Raw genomic sequence first — 17097 nt, 5'->3', positions numbered from 1 at the left:
CAGATGAGTTCAACCTGCCTTCCTCCTCCTCCTCCTCCTCCTCTCTTCTTTTCTTTAGGATCGTCTTCTAACTGTCATCGATACCACCGCCGTATCCGTCCCGTTGCTTGCTTTTCCTCCCCGAGGCTCCGGCAGTCCGCAGCCGCCCTCAAGGGGAAAATAATATAACTTACAAATAAACAGATACGATTTTTTTTTTTAAAGAGATGATGAAGAAGAGGAATCACGTCCTTAAGGCCAGTTCACCCTGACGTCTTCTCTCACCTCTGACCTCGTCCAAACCAACGCTTCCATCTACTTCCTGTATTTATGTTATGTGAAGAGGCCTGCTTGTTCTTTTTACCGTCACGACGGCTCAGAGGCTGAATCTTTAAATCTTATAGGATTCATATGATCCTTCATTGACTCTTATTGTCTTAAAACGAGTCTGTTCTCTTTGGCCTTCAACACCTCGTGAGCCGCTGACGCTTTATTCTATCAGTTTTTATACTCATCTGCAAAATGTCCTTTTTATTACCCGTGTATTTTTTAATCCATTTTGTAGAATTTTTGTAATTGTATTATCTATATCTTTCATAATACAACAACAAAAGTATAAACACAACAACAAAAAGTCACAACACAACAAAAAGTCACAATACAACAAAAGTATAAACACAACAACAAAAGTATAAACACAACAACAAAAAGTCACAACACAACAAAAGTATAAACACAACAACAAAAAGTCACAACACAACAAAAAGTCACAACACAACAAAAAGTCACAACACAACAAAAGTATAAACACAACAACAAAAAGTCACAACACAACAAAAAGTCACAATACAACAAAAGTATAAACACAACAACAAAAAGTCACAACACAACAAAAAGTCACAACACAACAAAAGTATAAACACAACAACAAAAGTATAAACACAACAACAAAAAGTCACAACACAACAAAAAGTCACAACACAACAAAAGTATAAACACAACAACAAAAAGTCCCAACACAACAAAAAGTCACAATACAACAAAAGTATAAACACAACAACAAAAAGTCACAACACAACAAAAAGTCACAACACAACAAAAGTATAAACACAACAACAAAAGTATAAACACAACAACAAAAAGTCACAACACAACAAAAAGTCACAATACAACAAAAGTATAAACACAACAACAAAAAGTCACAACACAACAAAAAGTCACAATACAACAAAAGTATAAACACAACAACAAAAAGTCACAACACAACAAAAAGTCACAACACAACAAAAGTATAAACACAACAACAAAAGTATAAACACAACAACAAAAAGTCACAACACAACAAAAAGTCACAATACAACAAAAGTATAAACACAACAACAAAAGTATAAACACAACAACAAAAAGTCACAACACAACAAAAAGTCACAATACAACAAAAGTATAAACACAACAACAAAAGTATAAACACAACAACAAAAAGTCACAACACAACAAAAAGTCACAATACAACAAAAGTATAAACACAACAACAAAAGTATAAACACAACAACAAAAAGTCACAACACAACAAAAAGTCAACACAACAAAAGTATAAACACAACAACAAAAGTATAAACACAACAACAAAAAGTCACAACACAACAAAAGTATAAACACAAGAAAAGTATAAACACAACAACAAAAAGTCACAACACAACAAAAGTATAAACACAACAACAAAAGTATAAACACAACAACAAAAAGTCACAACACAACAAAAAGTCACAACACAACAAAAAGTCACAACACAACAAAAGTATAAACACAACAACAAAAAGTCACAACACAACAAAAAGTCACAACACAACAAAAGTATAAACACAACAACAAAAAGTCACAACACAACAAAAAGTCACAATACAACAAAAGTATAAACACAACAACAAAAAGTCACAATACAACAAAAGTATAAACACAACAACAAAAGTATAAACACAACAACAAAAAGTCACAACACAACAAAAGTATAAACACAACAAAAGTATAAACACAACAACAAAAGTATAAACACAACAACAAAAAGTCACAACACAACAACAAAACATCACAACACAACAAAACAGTAAAAAGCCTTTATGTTGTCCTGTTGGCCCTTCTGGGCCTCCGTAGTTTCAGAAGCTGTAGTGACGCGGAGAAAAGTCTCATGGACGCTCTCATCTGTCCATCAGTCCGTCTGTCCCTCAGTCCATCAGTCCGTCTGTCCATCAGTCCATCTGTTTGTCTGTCCATCAGTCCATCAGTCCATCAGTCCATCAGTCCATCAGTCACACTGACGGTCGCCAATTGAACTTAAATACAGGATTTGGAAAGGTGAGAGAAAAACCAAGGTACCTGGAGGAATTCCTCTCTCTCTCTCTCTCTCTCTCTCTCTCTCTCTCTCTCTCTCTCTCTCTCTCTCTCTCTCTCTCACACACAAGCCTGAACTTGAGCCACAGGAAAAGAGACATTACTAACCACTGCGCCACCACGTGGCGCAACCTGTGCCACGTGGTTTAATTAACTTTTTTTTTTTTTGGTTCCAACCAACCAAACTCGAAGTTTTCCCAAGAAAACACTTGAATAAAAATACTTGAAATGACGTTTTCTTTTCATGCAGAGCAGATCCGATGGGCTTTACTTTCTCCTTTACTTCCAGAGTGGATCAAACAGCAGCAGGTTGTCAGTCAGCAGGTCCGACTGGTCCGGTCGGTTCGGGTGGAACTCAGCAACCAGAACAATGATCCGTCGGTCATTTCACATTTGACTGCATAGCGATGACTATATGGACGATCTCCATCATATTCCATTCCTGTCCTTGGATTCCTGCTGAAGACGTCACTGAGCTTCGTTGCTCCAGGGTGTCGTAGAAATACGGTTGTTCGGATTTGATCCTGCGTCAGAGTGTGTGGGACTTTTCCTTTTCTGGGGATTAAAGGTTTTTCATTGAAGCACATTTGAAAAACGTTTTATCGTCTTTCTTGCCCGTCACTTCAAATATGTGACAGATTCAACTGGACTTTGTTGAACTGGAAACACGTCTCGTTTCATTTCGAACCTGAAATCAACAAGCAAGATGATTAAATCTGAAACTGACCAAAGTTTGAATCCAGCTGGTGATTTGAGGCTCGGTGAGAATCCCTGCAGCCGGCAGAGGCTGGAGGGACGCTCCGCTCCGCTCTGGAGGGACGCTCCGCTCCGCTCTGGAGGGACATCCCTCTTTTTGTTGGTTGCTTTCTTGGTTGCTTAGTTGCTTGTCTGGTTAGTTGCTTGCTATGTTAGTTGCTTGGTTGCTTAGTTGCTTGCTTGGTTAGTTGCTTGCTATGTTAGTTGCTTAGTTGCTTAGTTGCTTGTTTGGTTAGTTGCTTGCTATGTTAGTTGCTTGGTTGCTTAGTTGCTTAGTTGCTTGTTTGGTTAGTTGCTTGCTATGTTAGTTGCTTGCCCGTTTGCCTGTTTGCCTAGTTGCCTGGTTGCTTAGTTGCGTGTTTGCTTGGTTAGTTGCTTGTTTGGTTAGTTTATTGCTATGTTAGTTGCTTGCCCGTTTGCCTGTTTGCCTAGTTGCCTGGTTGCTTAGTTGCGTGTTTGCTCGGTTAGTTGCTTGTTTGGTTAGTTTATTGCTATGTTAGTTGCTTGCCCGTTTCCCTGGTTGCTTAGTTGCGTGTTTGCTTAGTTAGTTGCTTGTTTGGTTAGTTGCTTGCTATGTTAGTTGCTTGCCCGTTTGCCTGTTTGCCTGGTTGCTTAGTTGCGTGTTTGCTTGGTTAGTTGCTTGTTTGGTTAGTTGCTTGCTATGTTAGTTGTTTGCCTGGTTGCTTTAGTTGCGTGTTTGCTTGGTAGGTTGCTTCTTTATTCGGTTAGTTGCTTGTTTGGTTATTTGGTTTATTTTTCGGACACTTCAGATTCACACTTCCATCTCAGAGAAGCAGTGATCATCGTCTGGTTTTATTCTTTATTTGAGAGGAAAGACAACGGGACTGAAGACACGTTGCTCGAGCAATAGTCAACTTTATTCACTGACTGTGTGATTTACACATTCATCCTGGTGCAGAGGAAGACAAACAAGAGACTATGAATTAGTGTGAAGACGGATTATTGAGATTTCACTGCGACTCAATACCAAAAAAGAGAATCCCCTTAAAAAAAACTTCATTTTGTACATTTCACAATTAATCCATTCTCACTTTTACTGACGTAAAGAAGTTAAATCAGTGGATCTGATGAGGAGGAGTACGTCTTCATCGCTGTCGGATTGTTAACGGGATTACTGAGATTACAGACGACAGGACATGACGACACTCGTCGTATTCTAAATGTAGTAGAGAGTATTGACATCAATAATACTGTCCACATATACACTGTACATATCCACCAGGTACAGGAGAGTCTCCTCAGGAGGAGCTTTGGCAGCTTTACCTTCTAATATCGGACATATTTACTTCCTGCTTGTTGACCTTTGGTTTCACTCTCATCATTGCGCCGACTTCACGCCGCAGCCTTTGTTTTCCCAGCTGTGGAGCGGCGGCTCCGGTCAGGTAGCATACCTGCCTGTTTGTTTGTGCCAGAAAAAAAAAAATAAAAGCTTCGTTCCACATGATATTCATGCTCCATCGCAGAACACTGGATTATCATATTACCCTCTGTTTACTTTTGTTTTAAATGGACCTGCTGTCTGATCACGTGTGCAACTGGATTCTCACGACTACTTTTAATGTTGCACAATTCTATTTCTATTTCTACGCAGTTGTAGTTTACTTACTATTTGTATGAGTTATATATATATTCAATTCTAGATTTAATTACTATTTAGTATGTTTAATATTTGTGTAATTATATTTTTTGCTGTGGGATTTTAGATGTATTAGCATTTAAAATAATAATAATGTTAGAGGAGTTGTTGCTATTTGTGCAATAATTATCAAAGATATCAGATACTGTGTTCACATTAACAAAAAAAACTAAACAATCTGCAGGTTTAAAATGTACTTAGATCTGCAGTAACTAAATGCCGCCGTTAGGGGGCAGAAGAATAACAACAAATTAAATACAACTTTACAAAGCATTTATTCTACTTTTATGAATTTGACTAAATATAAAGAAAATAAACTTGAACTTGTGTTAAAACAGTAGGAATGTGGTACAATAATAATGTACAACATATTATAAAGATATAATATATACATATATAATCACTGTCATATATTTTTACCTTTTATACAAAATATATTATTAAATTAAATGGACATAAAAAAAACAATGAAAATACTGAAGACAAAAGATTTTAATTGTAAAATATAATATTAATACAAATAAAATACAACAAACATTTGCAAACAGAGTTTATTTTGCACAACATTTGTAAAATAGAATTGAAAACCTAATTATTAAAAACAGTTTTTAAGTAGCATAGATGAAGTTTTGATATCAGAATAAAACAAAAATCTTTATATTTACATAAAGATTTATAAAAATCTTATTTCCCCAAATACTTAATGTTTTAACAGTCTTGTATTTCATCTTTCAAAATCAAGAATAAAAACTTTTTTTTTTACTTTTTCTGTTCGTCATCTTTTCTTTTTATATGTTTCCTCTTTTGTTTTTTGTTCTTTTGTTTTTTTACAGTTTTCCGTATTATTTTACTTAGATTTTTGTTTTGCATTTTCTTTTTCTTTCTCTACATTTTCATTGGTTCTAAATTTATTTATTTTGTCTGCCTTGTTATCTTGAATATTTTCATTTTCTTTCCTTTATTTTCATCCATTAAAAAACTTATTTTTGTTTATTTATAATTTCTTATTTTTGAGTTATCTATTTATTTTTAATTTAATTTAATTTAATTTAATTTAATTTAATTTAATTTAATTTAATTTTAATTTAATTTTAATTTATTTTATTTGTTCGTAACACTACACTTAAAATAGTTTAAAAAAAAATCTATCTACTGTAAAACAAAATAAATAAAATAAAGATATCCATTCGTCAATTTTCTTTCCTCTGAGTCCACATAGGGGGACAAAGACATCTAGACAGGACAGATTCTGTACTAGAAACTATGGATTAGTTGTGGATAACACAGTGTTAAACGATTACTCTGGTCTCTTCATGATGATGTGTTTAAATTACCTTTAAGGTGTACCTGTGACGTCGTCTCTGAAGACAGAAGACAATATGCAAATAGGAAAAAAGACGTAAAAGCTGAAGATGTTAGGTTCAGTAAGTCGCCTCTCCTGTATAAATATTTAGTTTCCAAAATGCCACAGAACTAGTTTCTTTACAGGAACGGCTTAAATAACAGTCTGACCTTTATACACATCAGGAGTAAACTTAAATGTCAGACAGGTCGAGGGCAGAGTGAGAGAGAGAGTGAGAGGGAGTGAGACAGCAGGAACATAAAAAGAATTCCGTCAATACATACATTTCTGATTGTTTTGGTAAAATGTACAAACTGTGGCTGAGATGTTAAACTCAACAGTGAGTAGAAAACCTTTGAAAATCAGTTTACATTTCCCCCCAGTCGGTATTTCCACCAGCCAATTCGTTCAAAATGTGTTTTTGCAGAATGTGGCGTTATTACATAATGAGTTGAACATTTATTACATTACATTATGCGGGGTTACAACTTGACACCTTTCTCTCGGAAAAGAAGCAGGAGTGAGTGCCGGGGGCCAGCAGGGGGCAGCAGTGAGGCAGGAGCACTAACGGTCAGCAGGAATTAGACCCGCGAAGCAGAGGAGGCGGACCCGCCATAAATACATCTCTCTCCGGCCGTTTCCCCTTCCTAGTGCGGCAGCGACGTGTCCGAGTCTCCTGGTACCCTCCGCTTGGTGCTTCTCCCGTCTTCCTCCTCCTCCTCCTCACTCCGCGATATCCGCCCCGAGAGAGCCGTCATGTTGCCCAGGAAGCGAGCAATGGCCGGGGAGAACAACGGAGCGGCGGCCGCCAGCAAGCAGCCGCGGCCCGGCGGGAAGCGGCACGTCGCCGCGCTGATCCTGGCCCGGGGCGGAAGTAAGGGGATCCCGCTGAAGAACATCAAGATGCTGGCCGGGGTTCCCCTGCTGGGCTGGGTGCTGCGCGCCGCCGTGGACTCCGACATGTTCGACAGGTACTTTAATTCTTTTATTATTCGGCTCGTTTGTCTTCCTCACTTGTATCACATCACCTTCTAGTTATTGGGATTTTTTTACTCATCAAATAATTAAATAGTAAAATTTTTCTCACTATTTTGGATTTATTATTGGTATTTGAATTTTATATATTTTTTAAAATTAATGTATGTATTTGAAGTTTTTTTAAAAAAAGTAAATAATGTTTATATTAAGCTTTTTTTAATGTAAATAATAGAGCTTGTGTCCAGGACTAATACAGTCCAATTTAAAGCAAGATTCTATATTAGCGCTCCGTAAACAAAGTTTCTTCAAAGAATCACTTTATTCATTCTAAGTTGGCAGGTTGGTTGGCTAATCCAGGGCCGGCGATATAGATGGAAATTTAGAACATATCAAGATTTTCCTAAATGTGAAATTGGAAAATACAACATCGTCTATATAAGCTTCTTCAGTTTAAATATGAAGTTCGAAGAGTCGCCGGGCCACTTCTTCACCATTGTTCTGGAGAACTCACATTTATTTTGCTGGCGGTTGACAAAAGCGTCTGTGTCTCTGTTTGTTCGTGACTTTGACCCAGAATTGTCTTTGGAGGAAAACTTTATATTGTTTATAACCGTGTTGAGAATAGAGATGGAGCTGGGCGATGTGGTCCCAGAGTCATAGGATGGATGGATGGATGGATGGATGGATGAGTAGATAAACTGATTGATGGATGACTCTCTAGTGTATCTACCTCATTACCAAATTTCCTTTTGCCGGTTTCTATTTTTAGTTACTTTCGTCGAGCCCCATTTGTTTTATTTCCCAGTTGGAGAGGTTCTAACCTCTCGGCCAGTGAACGCCTCCGAGCCTCCGAGCCGGACGCGTTCCTTTAAACGCTCTTTCACTCCTGCAGCGTGTGGGTGTCGACGGACCACGACGACATCGAGAAGGTGGCCAAGTCCTGGGGCGCCCAGGTGCACCGGAGAAGTCCCGAGGTCTCCAGGGACTCCTCGTCCTCGCTGGAAACCATCCTGGAGTTCGTCCGGCTCTACCCGGGTAAGACGAGACCAATCCAGAACCCCCCCCCCCCCCCCCCCCCCCCCCCGCCCCAGGGACGAGCAGGCCGCTGACGCCAAGCCGTTGTCTCCACAGAGGTGGACGTGATCTGCCACATCCAGGCCACGTCGCCGTGTCTCCACCCGTTCCACGTGAAGGAGGCGGTGGAGATGATCACGGAGCAGGGCTACGACTCGGTCTTCGCCGTGGTCCGGAGGCACCAGTTCCGCTGGAAGGAGGTCAAGAAAGAGAGTGAGTCCGGGTTCGGCGAGGATAACCGGGAGGCAGGCCTCCACCGGGGGGCGCCAGAGAGCCTCCGCCTTTTGCCGGAGATAGTAGAGATAATAACTTTGTGGTGGAGGTGCGCAGGATGCTAAATCTGAACGGAGAGAGAGAGATTATTCCAGGTTAATTCACTAAAATTGGACTGATTTCTGAAATGATTTATGGTTGCAGGACCGAAGACGGAATCAACGAAAGGAGAGAAAAAAACAAAGTCAGCAAACTGCAGACTTGTATTGTGTTTGTATTTGTCCTTATATTCATAATACTCGTTTTCTGGTAGAAATCAGGAAGAGATTTTTGACAATCTCTTTTATTTTGTTGGTTTTATAATCCGGCGTGTTTATTTTTGCCATTGATTTGGACGACGATGGCAGATTTGTGACGTCCCGATGGGATCGGCCGATTTTTACGATTCTTTAAGAATTGTTCGTCCTGAACTCGGATGTTTGCCCTCGGGTACTGCTGCGCTGGATTCATCGACTACAACACTTAAATAAATCCATGAATTTTAATGAATAACCAAAGAAAAGTGGCGACGGGCATTAACATTAAACATAAACTTTGCATAATTAAATCCAAGTACATTTTCTCATGGTGTGACAACGGCGGATGAACGGTGTGGATTTAATCTCAGAGTGTTTATATTTAGTCTGCGACGGTCGGAGCTGCGAGGCCGATGGTTTAAGTTGCAGTGGAATTAATCTCCGTTAACTTTGAATAATCTGACAGGACGTGCTGTCCTCGGGCTGGCTGTAAAACCGGTACGTCTGCGTTTGCTATTGTTACGTTATTGTTTGTCCAAGGTTGAGGACGAAGCTTCCGTACGGAGAAGCTGTGAGGCGGCGGTGCAAACCGCTGCACCACTGCGCCGCCCTGTTAAACCAACAGTGTCGCTTCAGACGGATGTTTAATGTTTTGACTGGATCCTGTTCCTCCCCCTCCGCCCCCCACCCTCCTCCCCTGCAGCCGGCGAGCTCACCGTGCCGTTCAACCTGGACCCGGTCCACCGGCCGCGGCGGCAGGACTGGGACGGCGAGCTGTGCGAGAACGGCTCCTTCTACTTCGGCACGAAGGAGATCCTCCAGAAGTCAGGAAGCCTGCAGGTAAACGGGGAGGTGGGGGAGGTGGGGGAGGGGTTCAGCTCCTCTGGCACAGCCTGTCATGTGCTTCATGTGATTCTACAAGGTGGGGGAGGGGCGAGGACGGGGAGTCGGGGTTGAACATGGTTCAAGGCAGCAGTTCACAAGCCAAGGTCCGGGACTGGGGAGGGGGAGGGGGAGGTGCCAGAAACGGTGTCTGAGGCCCCGCCCACACGAGCCAAAACCATCTCTCTTCACCCCGCCGTTCTTAAAAAGTTTCCCGTTTACACGATAAACATCCACATTGTCCACACCACACCGTGAAAACGACTCAAAACGATGTAGTACACACGTCGGGCCGGTAGGTGGCGCTGCAGCGCTGCCACAGAAATACACCATAAATGGAGGAGAAGACTTGGAGCGTGAAAAACTGAGAAATCCGATAGAAGTAGCTTCTGCAGCTCGATCTGGAGCCTGTAGTCCGCCATTGTTAGGTGACGTCGAGGGGCGGGGTGATGACATCATCATCATTTCCAGCTAATGCGAGTCTTTTCCCTCCACGCGTCGAAGCCGAGGTGGAACTTTTTGAAAACGCTTCGACCCCTGTTGCTGTGTTTACGGGCAAAAACGACACTTTCCGGAAACGCTTCACCGTTTAAACGACAATGTTTGGAGCGAAAACGCATCATTTTTTTATGTTTTTCATTTCCCAAAAAAAGGTTTTGTGTTTACACACGGCAACACGCCGGTTTCCATGGAAACAGCAGAAACGCTAAAAACGATGTAGTTTTATAGTTGCTCCACCAGTTTGCTGCTGTTTGTTTGTTTTTTTAATAATAAAACTACACACACACACGCAGCAGAGAACAACACGCTATAAACGTTCTAGTGGACGGACCACCAAGTTGGATTGTTATCACAGTGACTATCAAAATAAAAGCACCGGGAGATTATGGACTGGGAGTCATGACCTTGGTATATTTGAATTTGACCATGTTTCCTGTCCGGGGGAAACCAGGATGCAGCCATACTTTCACTTTTATGGCGTAATTGCAGAATGACTTTGCTCTTCTTGTATCACCTCTTCTTGGAACGGTTCTGATTTATTACGTCGGCCACGAGGAAGTACTAGTGATAGGGCGTACTACGTACTAATTACCTTCACGAACAAAGGTTGGGGCGGAGGTTATGCTTTTGTCTGCTTGTATTTATTTATTGTTTTGGGAGAACCCGTTCTAGTTTAGGATACATGATGGCAGCTTGTACAGATCGTCTCAATTTGAAGTAAACCTCGTAATCCCCTCGTGGGTTGTAATTTAAACTGGAATTTGGTTTTAATGTTCCTAACCGACCGTTTTTGTACAATGCCTTGACGGCTACAAAACTACAGTCAGGTATTTAGGTGGCGTGGACGGATACCCTTTTAGTACCTAGAGCTGAAAGGTTCTAGGTACTTTTAGTCACAATTTAACATCGGTTAGAATCTGTGTCTGGGAAAAAGAGGGGAAAGAATACGGTTAGGACTGACTGCTCTATCGTAAAAATAAAAACTTTATTTTTTGCTTAAAAGCTTTTATCTTCATTGTTTCTCCAGGGCGGGAAGATCGGCTACTACGAGATGCTGCCAGAGTACAGCGTGGACATCGATGTGGACATCGACTGGCCCGTGGCAGAGCAACGAGTCCTCAGGTAAAGACTCACCAGGCGTTACTCCCCGCACCATCTGGTGGTAGAGAGCAGTACTGCAAGACTGACCGGGCTGAGGCGAGCTGGTTGTTAATGTCGGTAGATTTCACTAAAACATTCTGGTGATTATTTTACGGGGCATTTTGGACAAAAGATAATCTATACTTTATTTTTAAACTTGCACGGGGATTGGAACCATAAATGTAGCAGCTTTGATGACGAGGACGGAGCTTTTGTCTCTTTTTTTAATAATGCTCATTGTCCACTCAAAGATATTGTTTAGTTACAGGCCTACATGAGGAGAATCTATACGCAAAGCAGCGTTTTCCTGCCATTTCCACTGAATCGCAGCGTTTTCAAAAAGTTCAGTTTTATCCCATTGCCCCAAGGAGTTGGAGCATTTTCGAAAAGTTGCATTTTATAGAGGAGAATCTATACGTGTCTACCCTGTATATTACTATCGGCTGATTAGATCACCGTGCAGCTCGTTCGTCGCTGTCCCCAGTTTCCATAGAGACGGCGAGACTGTTTTCAAAAAGTTGCTTTTTCCTCCACTTCCATGGAGACGGAGTGTTTTCAAAAAGTTCCATGTCCACGGAGCGTTTTTCAAAAAGCTTTATTTTCCCTTGTTCCCATGGAGACGGAGTTGGAGTGTTTTCAAAAAGTTGCGCGTTATAGAAGAAATCCTATAGGCGTCTACCCCGTTTATTAGTCCCAGCCAATTATATCGTCCCTCAGTGGAAACCAGTCCAAACCAGAACCCGATGAATCCCCGGTCTCCTCGACTTCCTCCAACAGGTACGGCTACTTTGGCCGTAACACTCCGGAGGTGGTGCGCCTGATGTTCTGCAACGTCTCCGGATGTTTGACGGACGGACGGATCTACTTGTCCGCCTCCGGAGAGGAGATGGTGTCTCTGAACGGCAAGGACGCCACGGCCATCCGCAAGCTGCAGACGGAGGGAGTGGAGGTAAGGCGTTTCCTCAGTGGGAGAGGGTGGAGGCAAGGCGTTTCCTCAGTGGGAGGGGGTGGAGGTAAGGCGTTTCCTCAGCGGGAGGGGGTGGAGGCAAGGCGTTTCCTCAGTGGGAGAGGGTGGAGGTAAGGCATTTCCTCAGTGGGAGAGGATGGAGGTAAGGCATTTCCTCAGTGGGAGAGGGTGGAGGTAAGGCGTTTCCTCAGTGGGAGAGGGTGGAGGTAAGGCATTTCCTCAGTGGGAGAGGGTGGAGGTAAGGCGTTTCCTCAGTGGGAAAGGGTGGAGGCAACGCGTTTCCTCAGTAGGAGAGGGTGGAGGTAAGGCATTTCCTCAGTGGGAGAGGATGGAGGCAAGGCGTTTCCTCAGTGGGAAAGGGTGGAGGCAAGGCGTTTCCTCAGTACGAGAGGGTGGAGGTAAGGCATTTCCTCAGTGGGAGAGGGTGGAGGTAAGGCATTTCCTCAGTGGGAGAGGGTGGAGGTAAGGCGTTTCCTCAGTGGGAAAGGGTGGAGGCAACGCGTTTCCTCTGCGTGTAGGGATGAACCGCTTCCCCTCACGCTCCACTCCGTCCTGCCCCCTGAAGGTGGTGCTGCTGACGTCCGACATGGACCCGCTGAGCTCGGCGCTGGCCGACAGACTGACCAAGAGGACGGGCTGCAGGGTGGTGCAGGTGGGACCCCAGCCGCTGGATGATCTGGAGCCCATCGTCAAAGAGAAGAAGCTGGACTGGAAGGACGTGGCCTTCATGGGTAAGGCAGCCGTACCTTCGCTTTATTTATAGAATCACAATGCAAGAGTTTGGCTCCGTCGAGAGTTGGTCCAAACTTTAAACGCCTTGCTCAAGGTGAGGAACCCAGGTTACGTGACGTCTTCAAGTGAAAAGGGGAAACTTGTCACGTTATGGGGTCCGTTGGCATGACGACGGTGCCCGGTGCCACTGAAAATGCAACTTTTTGAAAACACTTGTGGTGGTCCGACACCGGTTCTGAAAACTGGTCCGACACCGGTTCTGAAAACAAGTGACGATTTTCAAAGAAGTTCAAAAAGTTATGAGAAACCAGTTTTTGAAGTCCAGTTGAAATACCAGCTAGAAACTAGATTTAAACCACTTTAAGTAATAATAAGAAATCTGTTTCAAAAAACAAACATCAAAGCATCAAAGACTTAAGAAACTTTTCCGAGTCACCTCAACCCTCCGAGGACTCGACAACCGGCACCTCATTTTGAAATCTGCTAATATGGAAAAAGTGTTTGAAAAAGTTGCGTTGTCGCCGGAGATGGAGTGTGTTCAAAAGGTTGCGTTCCCCCCATTTCAGGGAGACGTTGTTTGAGCGTTTTCAAAAAGTTTCATTTTTGCCCCGTTTCCACGGAATTACGGTGGTTTCAAAAATTTTGGTTTCCACGAAGATGGAGTGTTTTCAAAAAGTTGTTTTCCATGGCGACGGGGCATTTTCAAAAAGCTGCACCATCCCATTTCCATGAAGTTGGAGTGTTTTCAGAATGTTGCGTTTTCCCCCGTTTCCGTGGAGGCTGATCATTTTCCAAATTTTGCACTTTCCCACATTTCCATGGGGACGAATTCGGAGCGTTTTCAAAAGTTGTGTCCCCCACCCCGTTTGCACGTAATTGCAGCATTTTCAAAAGCTTGCGTGTTCCCATGGAGACTGAGTAGGAGCTTTTCCAAAAAGTTGAGTTTCCACGGAGACGTGGCATTTTCCCGTTTCCACAGAGCATGTTTTTTAAAAGTTGCATTTTCAAAAAGTTGCATTTTCCCATAGGAGATTAATCATTTTGAAAAAGTTGCGTCTTCTCCCATTACCACAGCGATAGAGTTGGAACATTTAATAAAAACAAAAACCCGTTTCCATAGACGGATTCGGAGCATTTTCAAAAAGTTGCATTTTCCACTGTTGACACGGAGACTGAGTAGGAGCTTTTCCAAAAACTCGAGTTTCCACGGAGACGTCTCATTTTCCCGTTTCCACAGAGCAGGTTTTTTAAAAGTTGCATTTTCAAAAAGTTGCATTTTCCCATAGGAGATTAATCATTTTGAAAAAGTTGCGTCTTCACCCATTTCCACAGCGAGATTGATGGAACATTTAATAAAAACAAAAACCCGTTTCCATAGACGGATTCGGAGCATTTTCAAAAAGTTGCATTTTCCACTGTTGACACGGAGACTGAGTAGGAGCTTTTCCAAAAACTCGAGTTTCCACGGAGACGTCTCATTTTCCCGTTTCCACAGAGCAGGTTTTTTAAAAGTTGCATTTTCAAAAAGTTGCATTTTCCCATAGGAGATTAATCATTTTGAAAAAGTTGCGTCTTCACCCATTTCCACAGCGAGATTGATGGAACATTTAATAAAAACAAAAACCCGTTTCCATAGACGGATTCGGAGCATTTTCAAAAAGTTGCATTTTCCACTGTTGACACGTAGACTGAGTAGGAGCTTTTCCAAAAAGTTTTGTTTCCATTGAGACGTTGCGTGTCGTCGTCCCCCCCCCCCCCCTCCCCCCACGCAGTCGGACCATTTCCCGCCGGAAAACGCAAAGAAAGTTTAGCGTTCTGTTTTGGTGAAGTTGCGGATTTCACCCCTCCTCTCGTCTGCTCAGGCAACGAAGCCGTGGACGTGAAGTGCCTGAGCCTGGCAGGCCTGAGCGCCGTGCCGAAGGACGCCCCGGTGGAGGCCATCAACGCCGCCAAGTACACCTGCCACAGCCTGGGCGGGCTGGGCACCACGCGGGAGTTCGCCGAACACATCCTGCTGCAGAAACAGAAGGCCAAGTCCCAGACGGCGCAGGATCGCATCGACCGCCACCATTTCTAATCCCGACACTAAAAACAACAACAACAATCAACAAACACCCTCAAGTCTGATTCTCTTCAAGTTTCAAATCTGCCCAATCCTCTCTTTCCTGTTTTTATCCCTGAACACTAAATAATCCTCCAAAATCCTAAAAATGTAGAATTAGAAATTAGTCTTTTTTTAACCAAACTGCTTCACTGCTGCGCTTTTTTAAAAAATTTCCGAGTCGAAGGATAAATTGACTCTTAAAAAGGGTGAATCGGGATTTTTATTATTTGAAATTTTTTTAAAACATTTTTACTCAAAATTTTATTTTATTTTGAAAAAATTTTAATTTGAAAATGTTTCATTATTTACACCAGAACGTGAAACTGAGTAAATCTTGACTTTTATTTTTTTTCTTCATTTTATCATAAACTTGCTGAGAATTTGCCAATTCGTCAGTTTTATTTAATTTTAAGTTCTGTTTTAAGCGTCTTTAAGAGACTATTTATCTAAATTATATAATATATATATATATATATATATAATGATAAAACACACTGATTTAAAATTCTTTTTTAAAAGGCGGAACGTGTCACAGGAAGTCCAGACTCCAGCCACTGTAAAAGTTCAAAGTCTTTTATTTCACCAATCGCTGCTCCGACTGAAAAGATCAAAGAGAAAATGTATCTCTTTGATTTGACTTTCGAAGCTTTTAGTGGTTTTGACACGTTTAGAGAATCGAGGCGAACGAGTCATGAAGAAGCGTTTGCACTGCGATGATGTCACAGTAGAGACGCCGTTTATTTAGACTGAGAAGAAGAAATGTGTGTTTTCCTGTTTTTCCATTTATTTGAACGTCCTTTTATCCTGAAAGTGCCTTTTCCTGTCGTTTACCTCGTTTGTTTTATTTGTGTGATTTTCACTCTGATCAATCCAAACTCTGAAATTGTTCATTGATTCTTGTAAAGATCAAATATTCCCGTCTTCCCGGCGCCGGCGGCGACGTCACCGCCGGAAATCTCCATTTAAAATAAATTAAAAAGCAATAAATGGAAGGTTGTCACATGATTTTCCTTTTTGATTTGCTCTATAATGTGGATGTTGGATGAAGATGCTCTATAATCTGGATGTTAGAGGAGGATGCTCTATGATCTGGATGTTAGTGGAGGAAGGTGCTCTATAAAATTGTGGTTAAAGAGGAAGATGCTCTTTAATCTGGATGTTAGTGGAAGGTGCTCTATAATCTGGATGTTAGTGGAGGAAGATGCTCTATAAAATTGTTAAAGAGGAAGATTCTCTATATACTCTGGATATTCTGAGGAAGATGCTCTATAATCTGGATGTTAGAAGAAGCTGCTCTATACTGTGGATGTTAGTGGAGGGAGATGCTCTATAAAATTGTTGTTAAAGAGGTAAATGCTCTATATAATCTGGATATTCTGAGGAAGATGCTCTATAATCTGGATGTTAGAGGAACTAGTTCTATAATCTGGATGTTCGTGGAGGAAGATCCTCTATAATCTGGATGTTAGAGGAAGCTGCTCTATAATCTGGATGTTAGTGGGGGGAAGCTGCTCTATAATCTGGATGTTAGTGGGGGAAGATGCGCTATATAATCTGGATATTCGGAGGAAGATGCTATATAATCTGGATGTTAGAGGAATTTGCTCTATACTCTAGATGTTTGTGGAGGAAGATGCTCTATATAATCTGGGTATTCGGAGGAAGATCCTCTATAATCTGGATGTTAGTGGAGGAAGATGCTCTATAATCTGGATGTTGGAAGAAGATGCTCTATAATCTGGCTGTTAGAGGAAGATGAATTTACTGTCTCTTCGTTTCTGGACTAAATATTCAAGTTGAAAGTTGTTTTTTTTAAAAAGACGCTCTAGCGAATGTTTTCAGCTGCAGGTAATGATCAACTTCAATAATCTGCAAACTCGCTGAACGTCATGAATTCTTGTAGGACGAACAGCCGTGGGAAGATACGTGAAGTTTTATGCAAATGCAGTGAAGGAAACAGTTTTTCACTAATACAATGTGAACATTCGGTGGTTTTTAAAAACTTTTCTCGCATGAGGTGAAACATGCAACCTTTTGAAAGTCTAGTGACTTTTGCATGACGACAATAGTCACTAGATAGAAAATGTT

At 41.8% G+C, this 17097-nt stretch overlaps 1 protein-coding gene across 1 annotated transcript; it reads left to right on the top strand.

Moving 5' to 3' along the window:
* The first annotated feature begins 6705 nt into the window (after window positions 1-6705).
* cmasa (cytidine monophosphate N-acetylneuraminic acid synthetase a) lies at window positions 6706-16013 on the top strand. The gene is made up of 8 exons (XM_080486208.1): window positions 6706-7093; window positions 7993-8135; window positions 8232-8387; window positions 9387-9523; window positions 11094-11188; window positions 11984-12155; window positions 12739-12904; window positions 14768-16013. Exons 1-8 carry the CDS (start codon window positions 6879-6881, stop codon window positions 14980-14982), a joined length of 1299 nt encoding a protein of 432 aa, XP_080342334.1. The 5' UTR covers window positions 6706-6878; the 3' UTR covers window positions 14983-16013.
* The last annotated feature ends 1084 nt before the right edge of the window (window positions 16014-17097 follow it).

The sequence above is a fragment of the Lipophrys pholis genome, assembly GCF_963383615.2.
Source record: "Lipophrys pholis genome assembly, chromosome: 18".
In the NCBI taxonomy this organism is placed as follows: Eukaryota; Metazoa; Chordata; class Actinopteri; order Blenniiformes; family Blenniidae; genus Lipophrys; species Lipophrys pholis.
This window is presented reverse-complemented; position numbering and strand designations above follow the sequence as displayed.